A 17,091-nucleotide genomic window follows, 5' to 3' on the forward strand; every position below is an offset into this window, starting at 1 on the left:
CTTGAAAATAATCTGTTAATTTAATCAGTTGCGTTGATCGATAGGCCTCTTCGTTGACTTTTTATCGATCGAGAAATCATTAGTCGTCTACTCGGAGTTCAGAGTATCTCTGTGAATATATATACATATATATATATATATATATATATATATATATATATATATATATATATATATATATATATATATAAATAAAGAATTTTTGTTATTTACACACGTGTGACTTTTTTTATGTTCACAAATGCTAAGCTATAATTATCGTGTAATGCCGTAATTCACTATACCGTAAGGGATTTCTAAGGATTCGAACCAGGGCCTTTGGCTTTGATACAAATGTAAACATTCGACTTTGACCTTTCGGCTATCGAGACCGAATGCTGGATTGGTTACTTGCACTTCCCGTTTGGTGATAGTTTTCCTTAAACGTGATCCCATTTGGTTATAGTTTTCCTTAAAACGTGATGAATTCAGTATCATAATATATTTGTGAGAACTAAAAAGTGTACCAGTTACCTATTTAAGCTAATTGACTTAGATTATTTAACGGAGAAATCAAAATAACCGTATCAGCTCGGATTTTACTTACGCAACGCACTTTTTCCAAGACGAATCGTTCTAGTGCCAAAAGCCGTTGGTAGATGCCTGGGCGCCATAGTTAATGGACAAATGTATCCTCTTTTGTTGCCTGGGAGGGAGAAAATTTTTATGTTGTTGCTCTGAAAGTCACCTTGAAAGAGTAATGAAGGGGAGGTGGTTGTAATAATACGATGAATAATATAACTTTTGCCAAATGCTGTTTTAAATTTTGAATCGTTTTTTGCTGGTTATTGGCGCATATGGTGACCATGATTATAAAATGTAATTATTACTCGACATTGGCATATATGGCGACGAGAATTGTAAAATGTATTTATTAGTATTGGAATGTATATATCCGCGATAGTTTAAACACCTAGGTAGTGGTATATACAGTATAATTTAAAAAGACAATCATGGAAAAGGTATGGCAGATTTCATAGCCTACTTGTGGTTACTTTTATTATCGTACAATGTTGCTGAATTAAAGTTTGAAACCTTTCCAGTGTTGATATTTGTCAGTGATTTGCAATAACAAAGTATTTATTCGTACTTACATCGTAACGCAAACACACACATGCATAAATTTATGCAGTGCCTCTGCTTGCATAAGGCAGTCAGGTTGTGTGTTTGCCTTTGTCCATTTAGAGACTAGTCCAGTCATTTGTGGGAGTCACTGTGACAAGTACTTTTTATATATATTTGCAAGAGTTCGTATCACTACTGCCCTGCAAGGCCATGTTGGTGGCAAGTTTTCTCGATGCAGCGTTCTTGTTGTCGACAAGTTTTTAAATGAAGTAACCCTGAAAGTTTAGTAAAGAAGAACAGTTTCATCAGAATTTTGTGAGCTTCATCAGTTATAGCTGGTATTTAATGATATGGAACAATTTTAATTTAGTTGTAGGTTTGATTAATAAATATCCGAAAATGACGATTGATTAACAAGACAAAGTATGAAAGTTGGGGTGTGAATAACATAGAATGTTGGTGAATAACATAGAATGTTAGTTCTCAGCTATAGCTATAGCCATTGATGTTGTTCGATGTGACCAGCGCTGTGGTACGATTTGGTAAGTGCATTAATCTCAAGGTCAGCAAGCAGCTGCCAGCTTCAGACCCCCCACCCCTCTCTCTCTCATGCATTTACGTGATACGATAGGAAGACCACAGAAAGTTACCAGAAGGCGTCTTGTTGCCTGTTCCCTGTAAATGCTAACTTCACATGTTATGGTAATGATAGGCAAGTGTGTTAGAGGAATGTTCATCATCGGTATTATATGTAATTTTTTTTTTTAAGATAAGTACAAAAATCATAGGAAGGATATGCAACATTTGTTTTTCAAGATTATTTAATTGCTGTATTCCCCTCCGTAAAATGAGTTTCTTCATGGTGAGTGGAGCATTGATAAATGTCACTGAATGTAGCTCTTATTTCTCTCTCTCAAGTGATGTCATCTGCATACATTTTCTATTTAATATTTTTTCAATAACTGCACGGCATTTGCAGTCAGTCTTCCCGTACACAGGTGTATTCCAGGTTGTCTTGAATCAAGAAAGTAAGTTCAGTTATTTTTTTTCCAGGTCGAAATGCAACCCGGACAGAATCTTACCTGTTTTTGCGCAAGGAACTTCCCGTCAGATTAGCCAACATTATGAAGGAATTCAGCCTCCTGCCAGAGAATCTGCTCCTGATGCCCTCGACACGGGCTGTCCAGGACCTCTACTGTAAGAGTTTCGATGATCTCATGGAATTTGAAGGGAAGGAAGCAAATTCATCCATTATTGACAAGTAAGTCGACAGATCATTCGGTCCTCATCTTCTCAGAAGGGTCTGTTCAAGATTTATTCAGAGGTTCTAAGGTTTATGCATGGAAGCCTAAAAAGTCGTTCAGTGCCTAAAAAACATACAGTATGGCATTTTATATTTATATATAGATTGCATAGTTTGCCTGAGATACCTTTTAAGTGACAGAAATGAATTTATCTGATCATGTTGATCTGGTTTTAAGAAGTAAAGGGTATTTTTAACCTAAAAATTGTGAACCTTTGCAATGTAGTATACTTGTGAAAATGACTGTTGCAGATGTGTTTACACACAGAACATCCTTCTGTAAACATCTCATAAATTGTTCAGTTGTAGGTTTTTGTCTCGTGTGATGTGAGGAAAGTTACAATCATGAATGTTGAGGTGAATTTGGCGACTTTCATTAATTAATGGAAATAAAGTACACCTTAGAAATTTAAAGTATATCTTAGGAATTTACATGTTGAATATACAATCACTGTACAGTATATAACCTATTATTAGAAATGTTACAAAAATTTCATGTACTAATCTCAGTTATTAAAACTTAATTCTTTGTGGCTTCCATGTTCTCTCTGCTCAACTGATATAGAACTCATTTGGTAATAGTTTTTTGTCTAATAGCCTACTCTTAAATGCTTAAAGATAATCATAAAGTCAGATTCAATTAAAAATTTAACATTTTTAAATAATCAGTGTACTATTAATCTGTTGTTTGCTGTGACTGTACCTTAAAAGGTTAGGAATTAAAAGAATTTATCTTGTCAGCTTGAATGTGGTTGAACTGATGGTTACTGATGTGTATCGTAGTGAATTTTGACAAGGATTTACAAACTTTAAGTTTTGATTGTGTGAAGTTTTTGTATAGAAGTACTGTATTTTGTATGGTGCTTGCTTTCTCCCCCTTTCTCCTCCTCATATTAAAATTTGCTTTATAGATTTGGGAAACACATCTTGTTTAGGAAACACTCCAAGGTTTTTACTGTTTGGTAAGTCTTTCAAGCGCCCATCACATTCTCACTCACTCAGAGTCAGGGGATTGGATATTTAGCATTGAAAATACTGTATTCACTTGTTCTTTTTGTGTAATTACTTTAACCAACACACACACACACACACACACACACACACACACACACACACACACACACACACACACACACACACACACACACACACACTTGTATGATTTCATCTTCACTTTTATTTGTAGATGGCATGCATGTGACTTTTAGTAATTACAGTGTTCAAGGAGGACCCATTTTTTTCCCCATAAATCTTTTATTTTATGAATTAGTCAGGTTGCAGATGCACAGTCACTTTTATTAATTACGAGTGTGTAACAAAAAATATCTAAGGATAGCCAGTATGTATTAAGAGTTGCGAATTTAAGTGCAAGATTAATAAAAATAGGAAGCTAAACGTTAAACTAGCTCTTACAGATGACATCTTTTTCAGATTCACAGATGCTCTAACAAAGATTCGGAATCGTCACCAGGATGTTGTAATGACAATGGCTCAAGGTGTCATGGAGCTGAAAGATGCCCATCGTATTGACAATAATATGGAGGCTTACATCCAGTATTTTCTTGACAGATTTTATATGAATCGCATTTCAATTAGAATGTTGATCAACCAGCACAGTAAGTTGATTTTGATTTCTAATATCCTGAAAAATAATGCCTCATACATTGCTACTTTTACCTCGTACCCATGGAATGACTGTTAGCAGAAATACTGTACTGTATTGACACGTTATAAAGGTGTAATAATTCATAAGATTTACTTTTATTTTCAGCATTACTCTTTGGTGATAGTATCAACTCCCACCACCACATAGGATGCATTGATCCCAGCTGTGATATTGTCCGTGTAATTGAAGATGCGTACGCCAATGCACGCTTCCTCTGTGACCAGTACTACCTCGCTTCGCCAGAACTTGTTGTGAAACACCACAACGGTATAGTAACATTAAATTAGTTTCTAAAATATGTAATGTATTTTGTTTAGAATCTAGTGTAGGTATGGTAATTTGTCATCATTTTTGTGCAAGGTCTTTGAAAACCAGACTTGCATACAGTGTTGAATGTTGCAGTATATTGCCTTCGGTTTTCACTTGTTTGTGATCTTTTCCAGAGAGGAATTACTTTTGTACATTGTGTTTTGGCATTGCTTATGGGACTGTTGTTACTCTGGGTAGCCAGGGAGGACCTCTGATTTTGGTAAAATGCCTTTTAAAGCAGTTTCAGGTTGTGTGTCATTCTGATTGATAATGTAGAATTTCTTGTAGACCTGCAAAATCTCATTTGGGATTATGATGCCTTGGAGTACTTCAGTGCATACATTAAATTTTATATTGTATCTATTACAATTTGTTTTGCACTATGCTTCTGGAAATGCTGCTTGATAATCGTATTGAAAGTTCTCTAATTTAAATTTCATATAATTTTCAATATCCCAGCTCTAGATTTTTGTGATGACGTATACACAGTAGCATTATAAATTCTTGAATATGATTTCAAGGTATACACATTAGCATTATAAATTCTTGAATATAATTTCAAGGCAAGTGGAATTTTGTCAGATAACAGGCATTTTTGGGTTTTTGAAAATTTTTATATCTCTGTAGTTATAGATGTAAATTTATACTGTGCTCTTTTGGCTTTAAGGTTATTTGTTGGTACATGCTAAATTATCTTGGCTGGTCAGTTTTGTTCTTTTAGTTATTCAAGTATTCAAAACTTTAGTTCCCTGTAGAATCATTTTAAAAAGTCGAGTTAATATATATTGCGCCTTGGTGAACAACCGTAATGCTGTTGATAAAAATTAATGCTGCTTGGCCATCCAGGATGTACAGTAGTGTGTAACTATGGGTTTGCACCATTGGTGATAGTACTTTCTGCTCAGGAAAAGGGCCAGATTTCAGTTCTGATGTAGTTTGTCAAATTTCTGTTAAAGTCTAAACATTGTCTTAGTTTTATACTTACTCCCTTATGATTGATGCAAGATTATGTGATACTCTTCATGAATTGGTGTGAGTTTGTCTGAGCGTCTGTCTTTTTTTAAAAAGTCTTCACTCATAATTATTTACATATATATTTTAATATTCTCCTAGATAGGATATCTGTACACTTTTTATTTCCTGGCTTTAAAATTCAGGGGTTTGAGATGTGATTTAAGAGGCTAAAGACTTGAAACGTCACTAGCATACTGTGACGTGAATATAGATTTCTTTTATATTTAGTTCAAAACTTCCCCTCCTTTCTCTGTGTGAGAGGATTTATATTCATGTTTCTCTTTAAATGTGTCAGTTGTATTATTTAGTGATTGTCCCTCATGCAAAAATCTTCCCTTTGTCAGTACTGTACTTAAATTCCAGACATTTCTCTGTTCAGCACAGTTTTATATTTTAGAAAATTGTTAGTTTACATAAAGTGTAATAAATTCATCACAGACTCTACACCCCAGAATATCTTGGTTAAATTTAGGCCATATTCAACAACACACCAACCTTTTTAAAACAAATAAATGTAAGCTTAAGAACATGCTACCTGGGAGTGAAAATTCTGTTACTGTATTTAGATGGTAGGTTAATCAGAGTTGCAGATTTTCTAAATGTTGGATTAATTTAGAGCAATTATTCTGATTACACTATATTTTAGATGCAAAAGATTATCATATATGATGGGGCTTATTCAAAGGAAGAGAATTGTAGGAGTATTAAGACACAGAGAAGAGTTAGGTTAGCCATCATTGAAAAAAGCTTTAGATTACTCAAGTGACAAGTGAAGTAGGTTTTACCTTTTACAGTAGTTTTAACAGGTAAACTGTAGTTCAGCGTTATATGTGACATGTAAACCACCTGAAACCGTTATGTGCACTGATATGAGAATATTGTTAGTCTGTTGTGTAGTTGAAGGTCTGTTAAGCCATTAATATACAGCATATCATATTACACTTCATAGCCTTTTTACTGGTAAGGTTCTAGGTATATTCAAGTAAGATATTTTTGGGTACTTTGTTGCACTGTTGATTAAATACTTGAATATTAGTCTTTATTTTCCCAATTTTATTGATAAAGTATTTGGAAGTTCCCAGTATTCAGTACTGGAACCAGAGATTTCTTAAAATTCTCACAGTACAGTACTTGAGACTTTTCTGACTTCTAAAGTATTTTTTCTTCTTCTTGTAAGTGTAAGCGTTCTTGAATTACATCTGGATAAGTTTTTGGTTGTAATCTTAAGATTCTGTTAATTACTTTGACATTCTGTATTCATATGCTTATTTGAACACATTCATTATACAGTTGTCATAATAAGATTTAGGTAACATAGGTAATATAGTGTGTGTGTGTGAAGCATAATTTTAGCATCTCATAAGTTTGTTTGTAAGGTTGTAGGCTTATAGTTTTAATTACAACAACAAAAACAACAGTAGAGCACTCAAAATCTAGTAACCACAATACAGTAGTCATCTAAAGTAGATGTTTCATGTCCACCTTGTGATTTCATCTTGCTGTGCCTGAAATAATGAGAAGGGAACATAATGTAGTTGAATAATCTTTCAGAACAAGAAAATAAAAAGGTGGAATTCTATAAAATCAATGTATACACTAACTACATGTACCATTGAGAGTATCAAAGATTTTTTTTAAAAATGAGAGAAACAAATCATGAAAGAACTGAAACAAATGAACAGTTCCCTTGAAGCATTGAAGAGAAATACTTCTTCACTGCCAACTTACATTGTGACAACTATTCATTTAGTGGGACAAAACTGATCCTGGAAAAATTTTAGATTTTAGGTGCTCGTCTGTGATGTCTAGAGTTAGTTAATGTTTTCATAGTATTTTTAAATGTTAACCTCATTTAAAATTAGTGTTTGATTTCATAACCACTGAATTAGTAGTGGCAAGAGTTTAGCTTTAAACATTTGATTAGTACAATTTTTAGTGTTATTGAAGATTTAAAATCCCTGATCAGAAGTGTGTGTTCATTAGCAACACTAATAGTAGATTGCTTTTGCTTACTTGCACCCACAGAGCACGACAAGAAGACAAATGTCATTAAAGAAGCAGGAAAATCAGGTACTGTGTCTTTTATATGTCCATGTATTTATCCTCCTGTATATGTGGTCTTTAGTCTCTTTAATTACTTCATTGCTTTCTCGCTTATATTTACAGCTGTGAGATCAATGTTTGGAGCAAACTATTAGGTTTAAGGAAGCTCTACGGTATAGGTTGTGCAGTAAATGTAAATATATGGAGACTTGGGTATTTTGTAAATTGTAATTACACATTTTAAATATGTGCCTCTATGATGAAACTTTGAAATAACAGCAGTGTCATGAAAGGCTTCTGTACCGTAGCTATTCAGTGTGTGTTGTCTCTGCTGGCTGGGCCATGGCTTTAACTCCTCATTTACAGTCTGTTTTCAGTTCAGTACTGTAGCTACTTTGGACTGGCAACATATGCTGAGAACACATCCTTTAACAACTGTAATTTTGTCATAGTTGGTACTGTATATTTATAATCTATGAGTACTGTACCTTACTTTGCAGCATAAGTTTTTGTATGGTTTTCATCATGTGATTTTTATTTTAAACTATTTAAGATCTTTATTTTTTATATAAAATTTTACAATATCAAATCTTGTCTAGATGTAGCACTTGTTGCTAGTTCAATGTATGCTGTTCACATGGTTTTTTCAGTGTACAGTAGCATCTTGTTCTCATTTTATAAAATTTGGGGCCAAATACAGTGTAGTTACACTTGGTTATGTATCCAGGTAAAGTTTTGTTCATAGTTAAAGTTTATTGCTTATTTTGCTGATAAGGAGTGGTTCCTAAAAGAACTTTTCCCAGTATTGACCCCTTATAATTATCTTAACTGAAGAGAAGAAAAACTACAGGTTATGCTGCAGACTTGCATTAATGGGTTACAAAGTAAAGCGTTGTACTATTTTGATTTACAGCCCAGTTAGGAAATTTAACCAGGTTTTTTTGTACTTCATGAAGTACAGTATATTAAATAGAGCAGGTTTAGAAAACTAAATTTTTCCGTTTGAATCAATGTTTTCCAATGGCCTAGGTTTGTGGTCAGTGAATCCCCCCCAGACATTCAGCTCACGCCAAAACCACGACCTTTAGAGTAGTTGTTAAGCACATCTGCCTTCTAATTCCCTGGATATCCAAGAGCCAGCTGCTCACTTTGCTTGCTGTTTAGTTAATAGCTGTGAGAAGTGTTGGGTTGGGTTGGTGGAAACTCTGTGTTACAGGTAATGGGATTTTATTGAAAATAAATTTTTTATTTTGCTTTTTATAAAACTTCATTTCACATTCGTTTGTTTCACAAACCCATTACTGTACTGCTCTTATAATAGCCCATTCCAAATATTAACAAGGAAAGATCAAGCTAATGAAAAACTCAAGACTGGTTGACTGAGAATCAGGGTTCTGTGTTAGAGCTCCTGGATCTCAACAAAAATTAACTTGCCTCTTCCCAACACCAGTTATCCAACAGATTGAAAGTAATGCCCAAATGTTCTCAGTATACCTTGACACTGAGTGAAAAGCTGGCACTAACAGATAATTAAGCTCCTCAACTGAAAAAAGTTAGTATCCAAAAATATTTTATCCTCAAACACAAAGTTGAGTGAAAAATGTCTGAAAATAACACAATTATTCCTTTGTCAAAGCAAAACTGCACATAAGTAAGTACAGTATGAAACTTGTAATTTTGAATAATTTGATATGTGAATTTGAAGTGCCAAAATATTTAAAAAGTCCGGGAAGTTCACAGACACATGGAAGGTGACTACTTGGCTGCTTGATACCTGGATCAGAGTATGCTTGCATACCTACTCATATGCCCTTGCCTGTCTATAGCCATTTTCTTCAAAGTGGCCAAGTATCTGGGGGAATCCACCTGCCACAGATCGGGCTATTATAAAGTAATAGGTTTGTTATTGAAACCAAAATTTTATAACTGGAATTTTGCAATTATCAGTTGGTTGGTACGGTCATTTATCGGATACACAAGCTAACACCACCAGTGATGTTGAAAGTAAGTTTTGGAAACGCAGAAATTTTTGCATTTATTAACTTGTGCATAAAATTTCCAATTTATTTTCATTATCACAGTGTAGTGTGTTGGTTTGGCAATCTTTTATGATTCATCACAGAATGCATAGCAGCATTATTGATGAAATCCCTCTCTCTGTGTTACTTTGCACTCAGTACTTGCTTCTGTGGTAATATTGCACAGTCCTGTTCTTGTTTTGGATATTTTATCACCATTGGTAACTTATATTTCTTTTTGCACTTCAATACCTTTTTTTCCGGAAAAACGGAGAAAAGGTATGGTACTTGAAACCACCCATTGAATTTTTACTGAAATTTAAATATAAAAACATAATATACTGTAATACTATTTTGGTAAAAGAGGTTCAAAACTAAATAAGAGTTCAATTTTATTAAATAACTGCACTTCCTAACGTGCACAAACTTCTGGCCATGAAAGGTTAAGAAGCCAAGCTTAATTTACTTTTACCAAATTCATATTCTAAGATATAAAAGTCTGTACTTCTGGTTCAAGTTACTGAGAACCTAATAAGGCTAGATATGAGGGTTCATTCTGTTTGTGAATGAAAGTAAAGACAATCAAATTTATGGATGTAGAAATTTCACAATAAGAGATTACCTGTAGAAAAAGATTATTTGGTTTTGAGGTTGAGAATCCATTGCATTCAGTGACTGGTTTATGTGGTATCAAAAGTACATATCAATTTGAGTAATGAATCTGACATTTTTTCTGTTATAAGATGTGTAATTATTATTTATGCTGATATTTGATCTTGAAAGTACAGTACTGTATTCATAACTTGGGGCATATGTGCAGCTTTATGCAGTTTTTGCATGTGCATGACACTAGAATATAGCCTTTATTAAGTTTAGGTCTATGAAGTAAATAATTGTTAGGATAAGCGATGGATGTGTAGCTATATATGATTACTAAAATATTGTGTATTGATTATTGGGGTCAGATACTAAACATTGCATAACAAAGCAAAAATTGAAGAGTATACATTAGTACAAAAGCAAAAACCGAAGAGTATACATTAGTAGCTATCATGAGCATGGATAATATTCAAACTAATAATGGCTCCATTTATGTTTAGCATTTTTATCAAGAAGCCAGTAAACACACGGTGCTTAGTTTGGAAAGCCATGCATGTCCTGGTCTCTTTGTCATAAAAACGGTATTGATCTTTTTACTGAACTAATTATTTTTGTTGTCTTAAGATTAAGGTTTTATGTCAGTGGTCTGGGTAACTAAAACTAATAAACTATTAGTGATAGTAAGGTGCTACAAATAGACAAGAACATCATGTTTAATAACCCATTTATTAGAAATATATATCAATAGTTTTTATTTTCATTACATTTAGAAACAAAATCTATGATTCTAGTTATGCTGTTTTGCTCTTTATGAACTGATTGTGAGAATGTTTAAAGTTGAAGTTTTAAAAGATTGTGATGACAATACTAATAAAAATAGGTTCTGGATGACAGTTTACATTTAAGAGTTGCTACTTCTCTAAAGTACTCTAATATCAAAGGTTTACCAAACTTTTATTATGGGGCTTTTAGGATAATCCAGTGATTCTTTAACAGTAAAATTAACAAAATCACTTTGGTTCCCACACTAAATAAGATGTTCTTATGCTAAAAAATGAAATCTTAAGTTTTTCACATTTCTTGATTATGTATGTTAGTGATGAGGTTTTGTGTTAATTATTTTATATCATGGCCAGCTTTACTTTTCCCATTAAGATTTAGAGCAGGACCTTTTCATAATTTTCTTGCTATTTATATTGTACCATATAATAATTTTCTTGCTATTTATATTGTACCATATACCTCCTTTCTCTGTGCCTCATTGACAAGATTGAGGAATATGGAATTCGTGTTTGGTTTAGGTTTGCTTGATTTAAAATTATCATCTGTTCTCTTCTTTAAAATATTCAATAATTCTTTCCTTCTTTTACAGCTGACAGAACATCAGTATCTGTTGTGTATGTTCCATCTCATTTGTACCACATGCTGTTTGAGCTCTTCAAAAATGCCATGCGAGCAGTGGTTGAACACCATAGTACAGGAGGAGATGATTTCCCCCCACTGGAAGTCCTTCTAGTCAAAGGCAGTGAAGATCTCACCATAAAGGTAAATGCCATTTTGAGTATCATAAGGCCAATTCTGTGAGTTTGGATTTTGACTCTCCAAAGATATTTGATTTTTTGATAACTAAGGGCACTTTTAACAGATGATGGATGTTAATTATGGTTTAATTTGTTTTTTCCAGCTATCTGACCAGGGTGGTGGCATTCCAAGAAGTCATATGGACCTGTTGTTTAATTACATGTATTCTACAGCACCTCAGCCAGCTGCCTCTGGTATGGAAACCCCACCATTAGCAGGCTATGGGTATGGTCTTCCACTCTCCAGATTGTATGCCAGATATTTCCACGGAGACCTTGTACTAACATCCTTTGAAGGATATGGCACAGATGCCTGTATATTCCTGAAGGTAAGGCAGTTCATTTATTCATTGAAGTTGTTACATAATCATTACCCTTTATACACTGTCTGCCAGAATTTCTAATTGGCCTAGGTCCATACCTATGTGCTGTTCCATAGTATCTTGGGTTTCTACTAGTCATCATCCTAACTCTTGTATTTTTCTAAATGCTTCTTTCTTTCTTATATTACTTTCATCCAGTCTGTGAGAGCTTGGTCTGTTTTCTAGCTTGTGGATACAATCTCTGCACTTTCTTTTGTAATATGATCTTCTCACTATGCTTCAGCCATGAATTTTATTCAGTATCTTAAATTTTTGCTTGATGTTAAGTATTGGGATACTCTCATCAATTTGGCAGTCTCTTCCCACTTCATCCATGTTGTTGCTAATCTTTCTATCTTCCCTCTCAATATCTACTTACACATTCCTTTATACGTCAGAACCTTCACTCCATTTATATTTTAAACCCTGAGCAAAAAGCATGGGAACTTTTATGTCACATTTGATACATAATATTGATCTCAGTCCACTATTTCTAAGCATCATTTGCATGGTCATTTTCCTGGACTACCTCTTCTTTTCTATTCTATTTGCTATAGGCTTTGTTCATCCGAATTTAATTTTAGTTCTCTCCATACCAATACTCAATGTTTAGTTCTCTCCATACCAATACTCAATCTTGTAAACATTTGTGTGGCATCTTCCTTTTATTCTGTTGTTCAGCCTTTGTCATCAGCGTACAGCAGCTTCTAGGAACCTTCCTTTTTTCTGTGTCTGTAATTTCTACATCACTCGGATGAACAGTAAAGTGCTAAAAGCTGATCCTTGATGGACACCAACATTTTTCTCAAATTACCTACACAAATGTTAAAAAAAAAAAAATGAACATATTACCGTACACTATTAAATGTTCTTGACTAAAAATTTAGTTGTGATGTACAGAGTTCTATACAAATCCTCCTATGCTATGTTTTTGTTAACAGGCACTGTCCAGTGAAGCTAATGAGCTGCTTCCAGTATACAACAAAACTTGTCAACGGCAGTATTCTACTCCTATCCAGACACATGACTGGTCTTCACAAGGGCACTCAGCCATGTTTGTTCGACCATTTAGCACGAATTCGTTGAACAAGCTGAACACTGCATCAAGTTAATTTATATATTTATTAACATAGTTTTGTTGATTTCCTACTTTGGAAAGATTAGCATTTACTGTTAACCACAGTTAATTTGTATGGCAGTATTTATGTAATGGTAAAGGACGAGGTCATACGGATTAAAATGTGCATAAAAGAAGTTGGGATTTTTCATCCATTGAGATGTTGGTATGATTCAATAAGATTTCTTTCTTGCACCTAAGTAAAAAATTGTAGATTTTTAATTGGGTCAACATCTGGTTATTGATTCGTACCAATTATCATTTTAGTTGCACAAGATTTGTTACCATAAAATACGCTTTGTTAAACTGCAAGAAGGAATTTTTAAGCTAGGCACAATACTCTTGTCTGGTGCTTATGTTTCTTTAGATGATTTGACATACAGCTTGTGGTAGATGTAGCTTTGCCAAAATGGATGAGAAATTTACCATTTTAACAAAACAAGCAGGTTTTCATTTGACTTATAGTAAACAATTCTGTTGCCATGCTGAAAGCAGCAGATGCCATGACAAACTTTGATGTACAAAGCATATTTGCAGAAAGGAAAAATTGTGTGACTAAAGTAGATATAAAAGTACAGTACATACTAATCACAAGTACTGATTGCGTGCTTTGAGAACTTTGTTGTAGAGATGTGTGCATGGTAAAATTGATATTTTCTTTTTTTTTATCTGATAATGTAAATATTATTTTTGCTGTAGCATAATATTTTGACAAGGAAGGCTGTAGGGCAATCATGTCAGGTATCCTGCAGGTAGCTGCAGTGTAACTAAGTAAATTTCTTGTAAACTTTACACTTGTGTAAAGTATTGATTGCCATCTTCTGTCAATTTTTTTTTTTTTAACCAAGACAAAAAGCTATTGTGTTTTGATTAGTACTATTAGATAATACAAGTTGTAAATTTTGTATGTTACTCTGCAGTGATTCTTTAGCACATCCTGTTTGGTATGAGAGGTAATTTTAATTGCAGCAATAATGAGTTCTGTAGGTAACAGCATGTAAGTTAAAGTACGATCAGTGATAACCAGGGGTGGAGGACTTCATGGCATTGTGTTTATTTGTGAATGTTGACTGTTTTGTTTTTACAGGTGACTGAAACCTGTTAGTGAACTATGAATGTATTGTAAATTTTTGCTTTTTTAGTCTTAATATTTTGTAAATAGAGAAGAATTATTTTTATTTAAATAAAATTTTACATTTTGGATCAGTGACCTTGTAATTTTTCCCTTGTTTTGCATTTTCTCATTTTAGTTGGACAGCCAATCTGTGGACCAGTAGATTAAGATGATAGAAATTAGCAGCAATATAACATTAAGTATGAGAAGACCAAAATAACAAGATCAGGAAAATTATCTAATGAAAATTTTGATTTAAACTTTGTGCTCAGAAAGGGCCGTTTTCATAATGACGACCCTTCTATAATTAAAATATGATATTCACCTCTAGTGTTTTAAATGCAGCTATGTACATGTAGGTCTTGAACTGAAGGCCTTGAGAATATCTTCCATGAATAATAAAGCACAACTTAGATAACTATTTTTATATTGGTTAAGAAAAGCATTTATCTATTGACTATTTTACAGCCAGAATTCAGAGTCAATTTTGTTCAGTAAGTGAAGGTGAACCTATATTAGTTTAATGAAATATATCATTGCTACTTAATACCTAGTTCAATAGTTGCCCTTACATGTAGTTGTCAAATGTTGTGAGTTTGATGTCAGTGATGTAGAACTGCTGCTTGTAAGGAAAATTCACAACTCTTGTAGATCTCACAGGTGTCTGGTTAAAAACTATGGCATCATATATTGTCCATAAACATGTACAGCGTCTCCATTCCCCTAACTGTACTATCTGAATTAACCAATACACAAAAATCCCTGAATCATTTCTCTTATATTCCCTGCTTCAAGATTAGGGCTGCCCTGGGCTCAATGGTTTCACTTGTTAATACAGTTTAATTATACAAAGCATTCTAGTCAGTGAGTTCAGTTATGGTATTTGTGCTGTTACTTGAAACCAGTAGGTTCTCTCAATACCTGTTTAGCAGCTTTAAGCTGTAAGCTTCACCTTGAAAGGTATTGTATTATGCATTCTTGAATAATGACTCTACAGTATAGTGCATCCTCTACAGTTGCAGAACCTAACCTCTAGATTAAATATATACTTGATACTACCCTTATTGTGTTCTTTGAAGCTGATGGTATCAGGCCCTAGTAAAAATAAGTGCTGAATTACTAAGAAAGGCCTTGAATATTTACCATCATGATTTTGGGAGCAGCCATAAATATTTTGACTTGTATGTGACATAATGGGAGCCTAACATTTATATAAGATATGACTAGGCTAACAATATCATCAGGTTACCTTTAACTTCAATCATATCTCATTCAACTCACATGGACTTGTTCATAGGAGTATATTGTAGTCATTTCCTATCTCATCTGTACTACCCATGAATGGTGACAGGGTATGCTCTTCACAAAACAGAAAAGTTTAGCTAAATATGCTCAAATGCATTTTAAAATATACTTACAGGAGTAGGTTGGAATCCCAAGAATGGCCTGGTCTTGACTGCAAGGTATCTCTCTCCTATATCCAAGTCATGTCATGTCTTTCCAAGATCAACCTGCTAAAATGTATATTTATGTATTTTTGTATTATTTTATATCTCAATAGCAGCTTTGCTTAACATGCCACTGACTGTACAACCATTTGCATTAATGTTCAATATGTACGATGAAGACTGACAAATACAAGCTATATGATCCTGTCTGGCTTTGATTTACCTGAAGTTTGAAAGTCTTTCCCTTAACATCTGTATTTTAAAACTCCCTACATAGTTTTAAGAATAACAAAAATATACATACAAACGTTTTGTTTAGGCACACTGGCCTATGATGTTGCTCAGTCAAATTTCAGGTCAAACAAGCTAATTGGCAGATAAAAATTACGGGTCAATTGAAATACTTATCTTGCCAGCCTAAAGCTACTTGTGACAAAGGGAAGAAGGCACTTGAGTAGAAAAATAACCTATGAAACCTATACATTGTTTTGAAGTACTTTCAAACTAGTTGGAAAAACTGGGTTCAGCTTTGCTGAAGATAAGGGAAAGTGCCCTCTTATCTTTGAGTCCATTATATACTCCATCATGTGTTATAATGTTAATCATTACGACACAATACTTGGCCAAAAGACCAACTAAATTAGAAGAGAATTCTTTGATATTAGTTTGGTCACCATGGAGCTCTGGTAGACCATGGAAGGTAACTCCTTTGAGGACTCAACAGCGACTACCAAAAATTGGTTTTTCCTACGTCAAAACCTGTTATTTAGTAAAACCAAGTAACCCACCATGAATATGTGAGGCTAGTTGTGGATTAGTAAAGTGTTTGCTCTCATGGGATCAGAAGGGACTTAACCACTCCAGCAGAGCAAAGCTGGCAGGAAAAAATCACACCAATACAGCAGAATTAAGAAAATCTTGAAGGAAGTCCATAACAATCAGGTGCAACAGTAGCCCTGACACTGGGCTCATGGCCAGGATTGGGTCCTAATCAAGCTCCTGGAAGAATGCATCACACCTGGGGTGGAAAAGTTAATGAACTACATGCTTTCCCACTACCATTAGTCCCCCGGATAATTTGGCCATTTAGGTGTCATGCCTCTTGGCAAAACTTAGCTACGGCACCTTTACCGATTCATCAACAAATGAACAACAGACATTTTATTTTGAAAAGCACATATGCAATTCAAAAGTTATTTCCTACACAAAGATCTCTTCAGTAGTACCACTAATATTGAAAAATCTCAATGTGGTAACTCATGGTTTTGTCCGCCCCCATGCATACTCACTATACTAGATCATACAGAATCATTTGTGGTATTACAGCTTTTTTTGTCCTAATGTTGCAAATCTTAAATCATTTAAAGTATACCACTGAATGTAATGGTTATAATAGTGGCATAAGTAGCAAAA

The 17,091-nt window shown here is 34.0% G+C and overlaps 1 protein-coding gene across 2 annotated transcripts in view; it reads left to right on the forward strand.

The window, feature by feature from the left end:
* The window catches only part of Pdk (pyruvate dehydrogenase kinase), a 50,776-nt gene extending 34,893 nt beyond the window's left edge, over nt 1–15,883 (forward strand). Inside the window, exons 2-8 of one of the 2 annotated variants that reach the window (XM_067118867.1) lie at nt 2,158–2,365; nt 3,839–4,023; nt 4,179–4,340; nt 7,422–7,466; nt 11,430–11,602; nt 11,742–11,966; nt 12,941–15,883. In XM_067118867.1, coding sequence (XP_066974968.1) covers nt 2,158–2,365; nt 3,839–4,023; nt 4,179–4,340; nt 7,422–7,466; nt 11,430–11,602; nt 11,742–11,966; nt 12,941–13,111 — 1,169 coding nt within the window. In that variant the 3' untranslated portion in view covers nt 13,112–15,883. The remainder of the gene's footprint in view (nt 1–2,157; nt 2,366–3,838; nt 4,024–4,178; nt 4,341–7,421; nt 7,467–11,429; nt 11,603–11,741; nt 11,967–12,940) is intronic. The other variant, XM_067118868.1, reaches the window with a different exon arrangement.
* Nucleotides 15,884–17,091: the final 1,208 nt, after the last annotated feature.

Source organism: Macrobrachium rosenbergii, chromosome 16 (assembly GCF_040412425.1).
Source record: "Macrobrachium rosenbergii isolate ZJJX-2024 chromosome 16, ASM4041242v1, whole genome shotgun sequence".
Taxonomy (NCBI): domain Eukaryota; kingdom Metazoa; phylum Arthropoda; class Malacostraca; order Decapoda; family Palaemonidae; genus Macrobrachium; species Macrobrachium rosenbergii.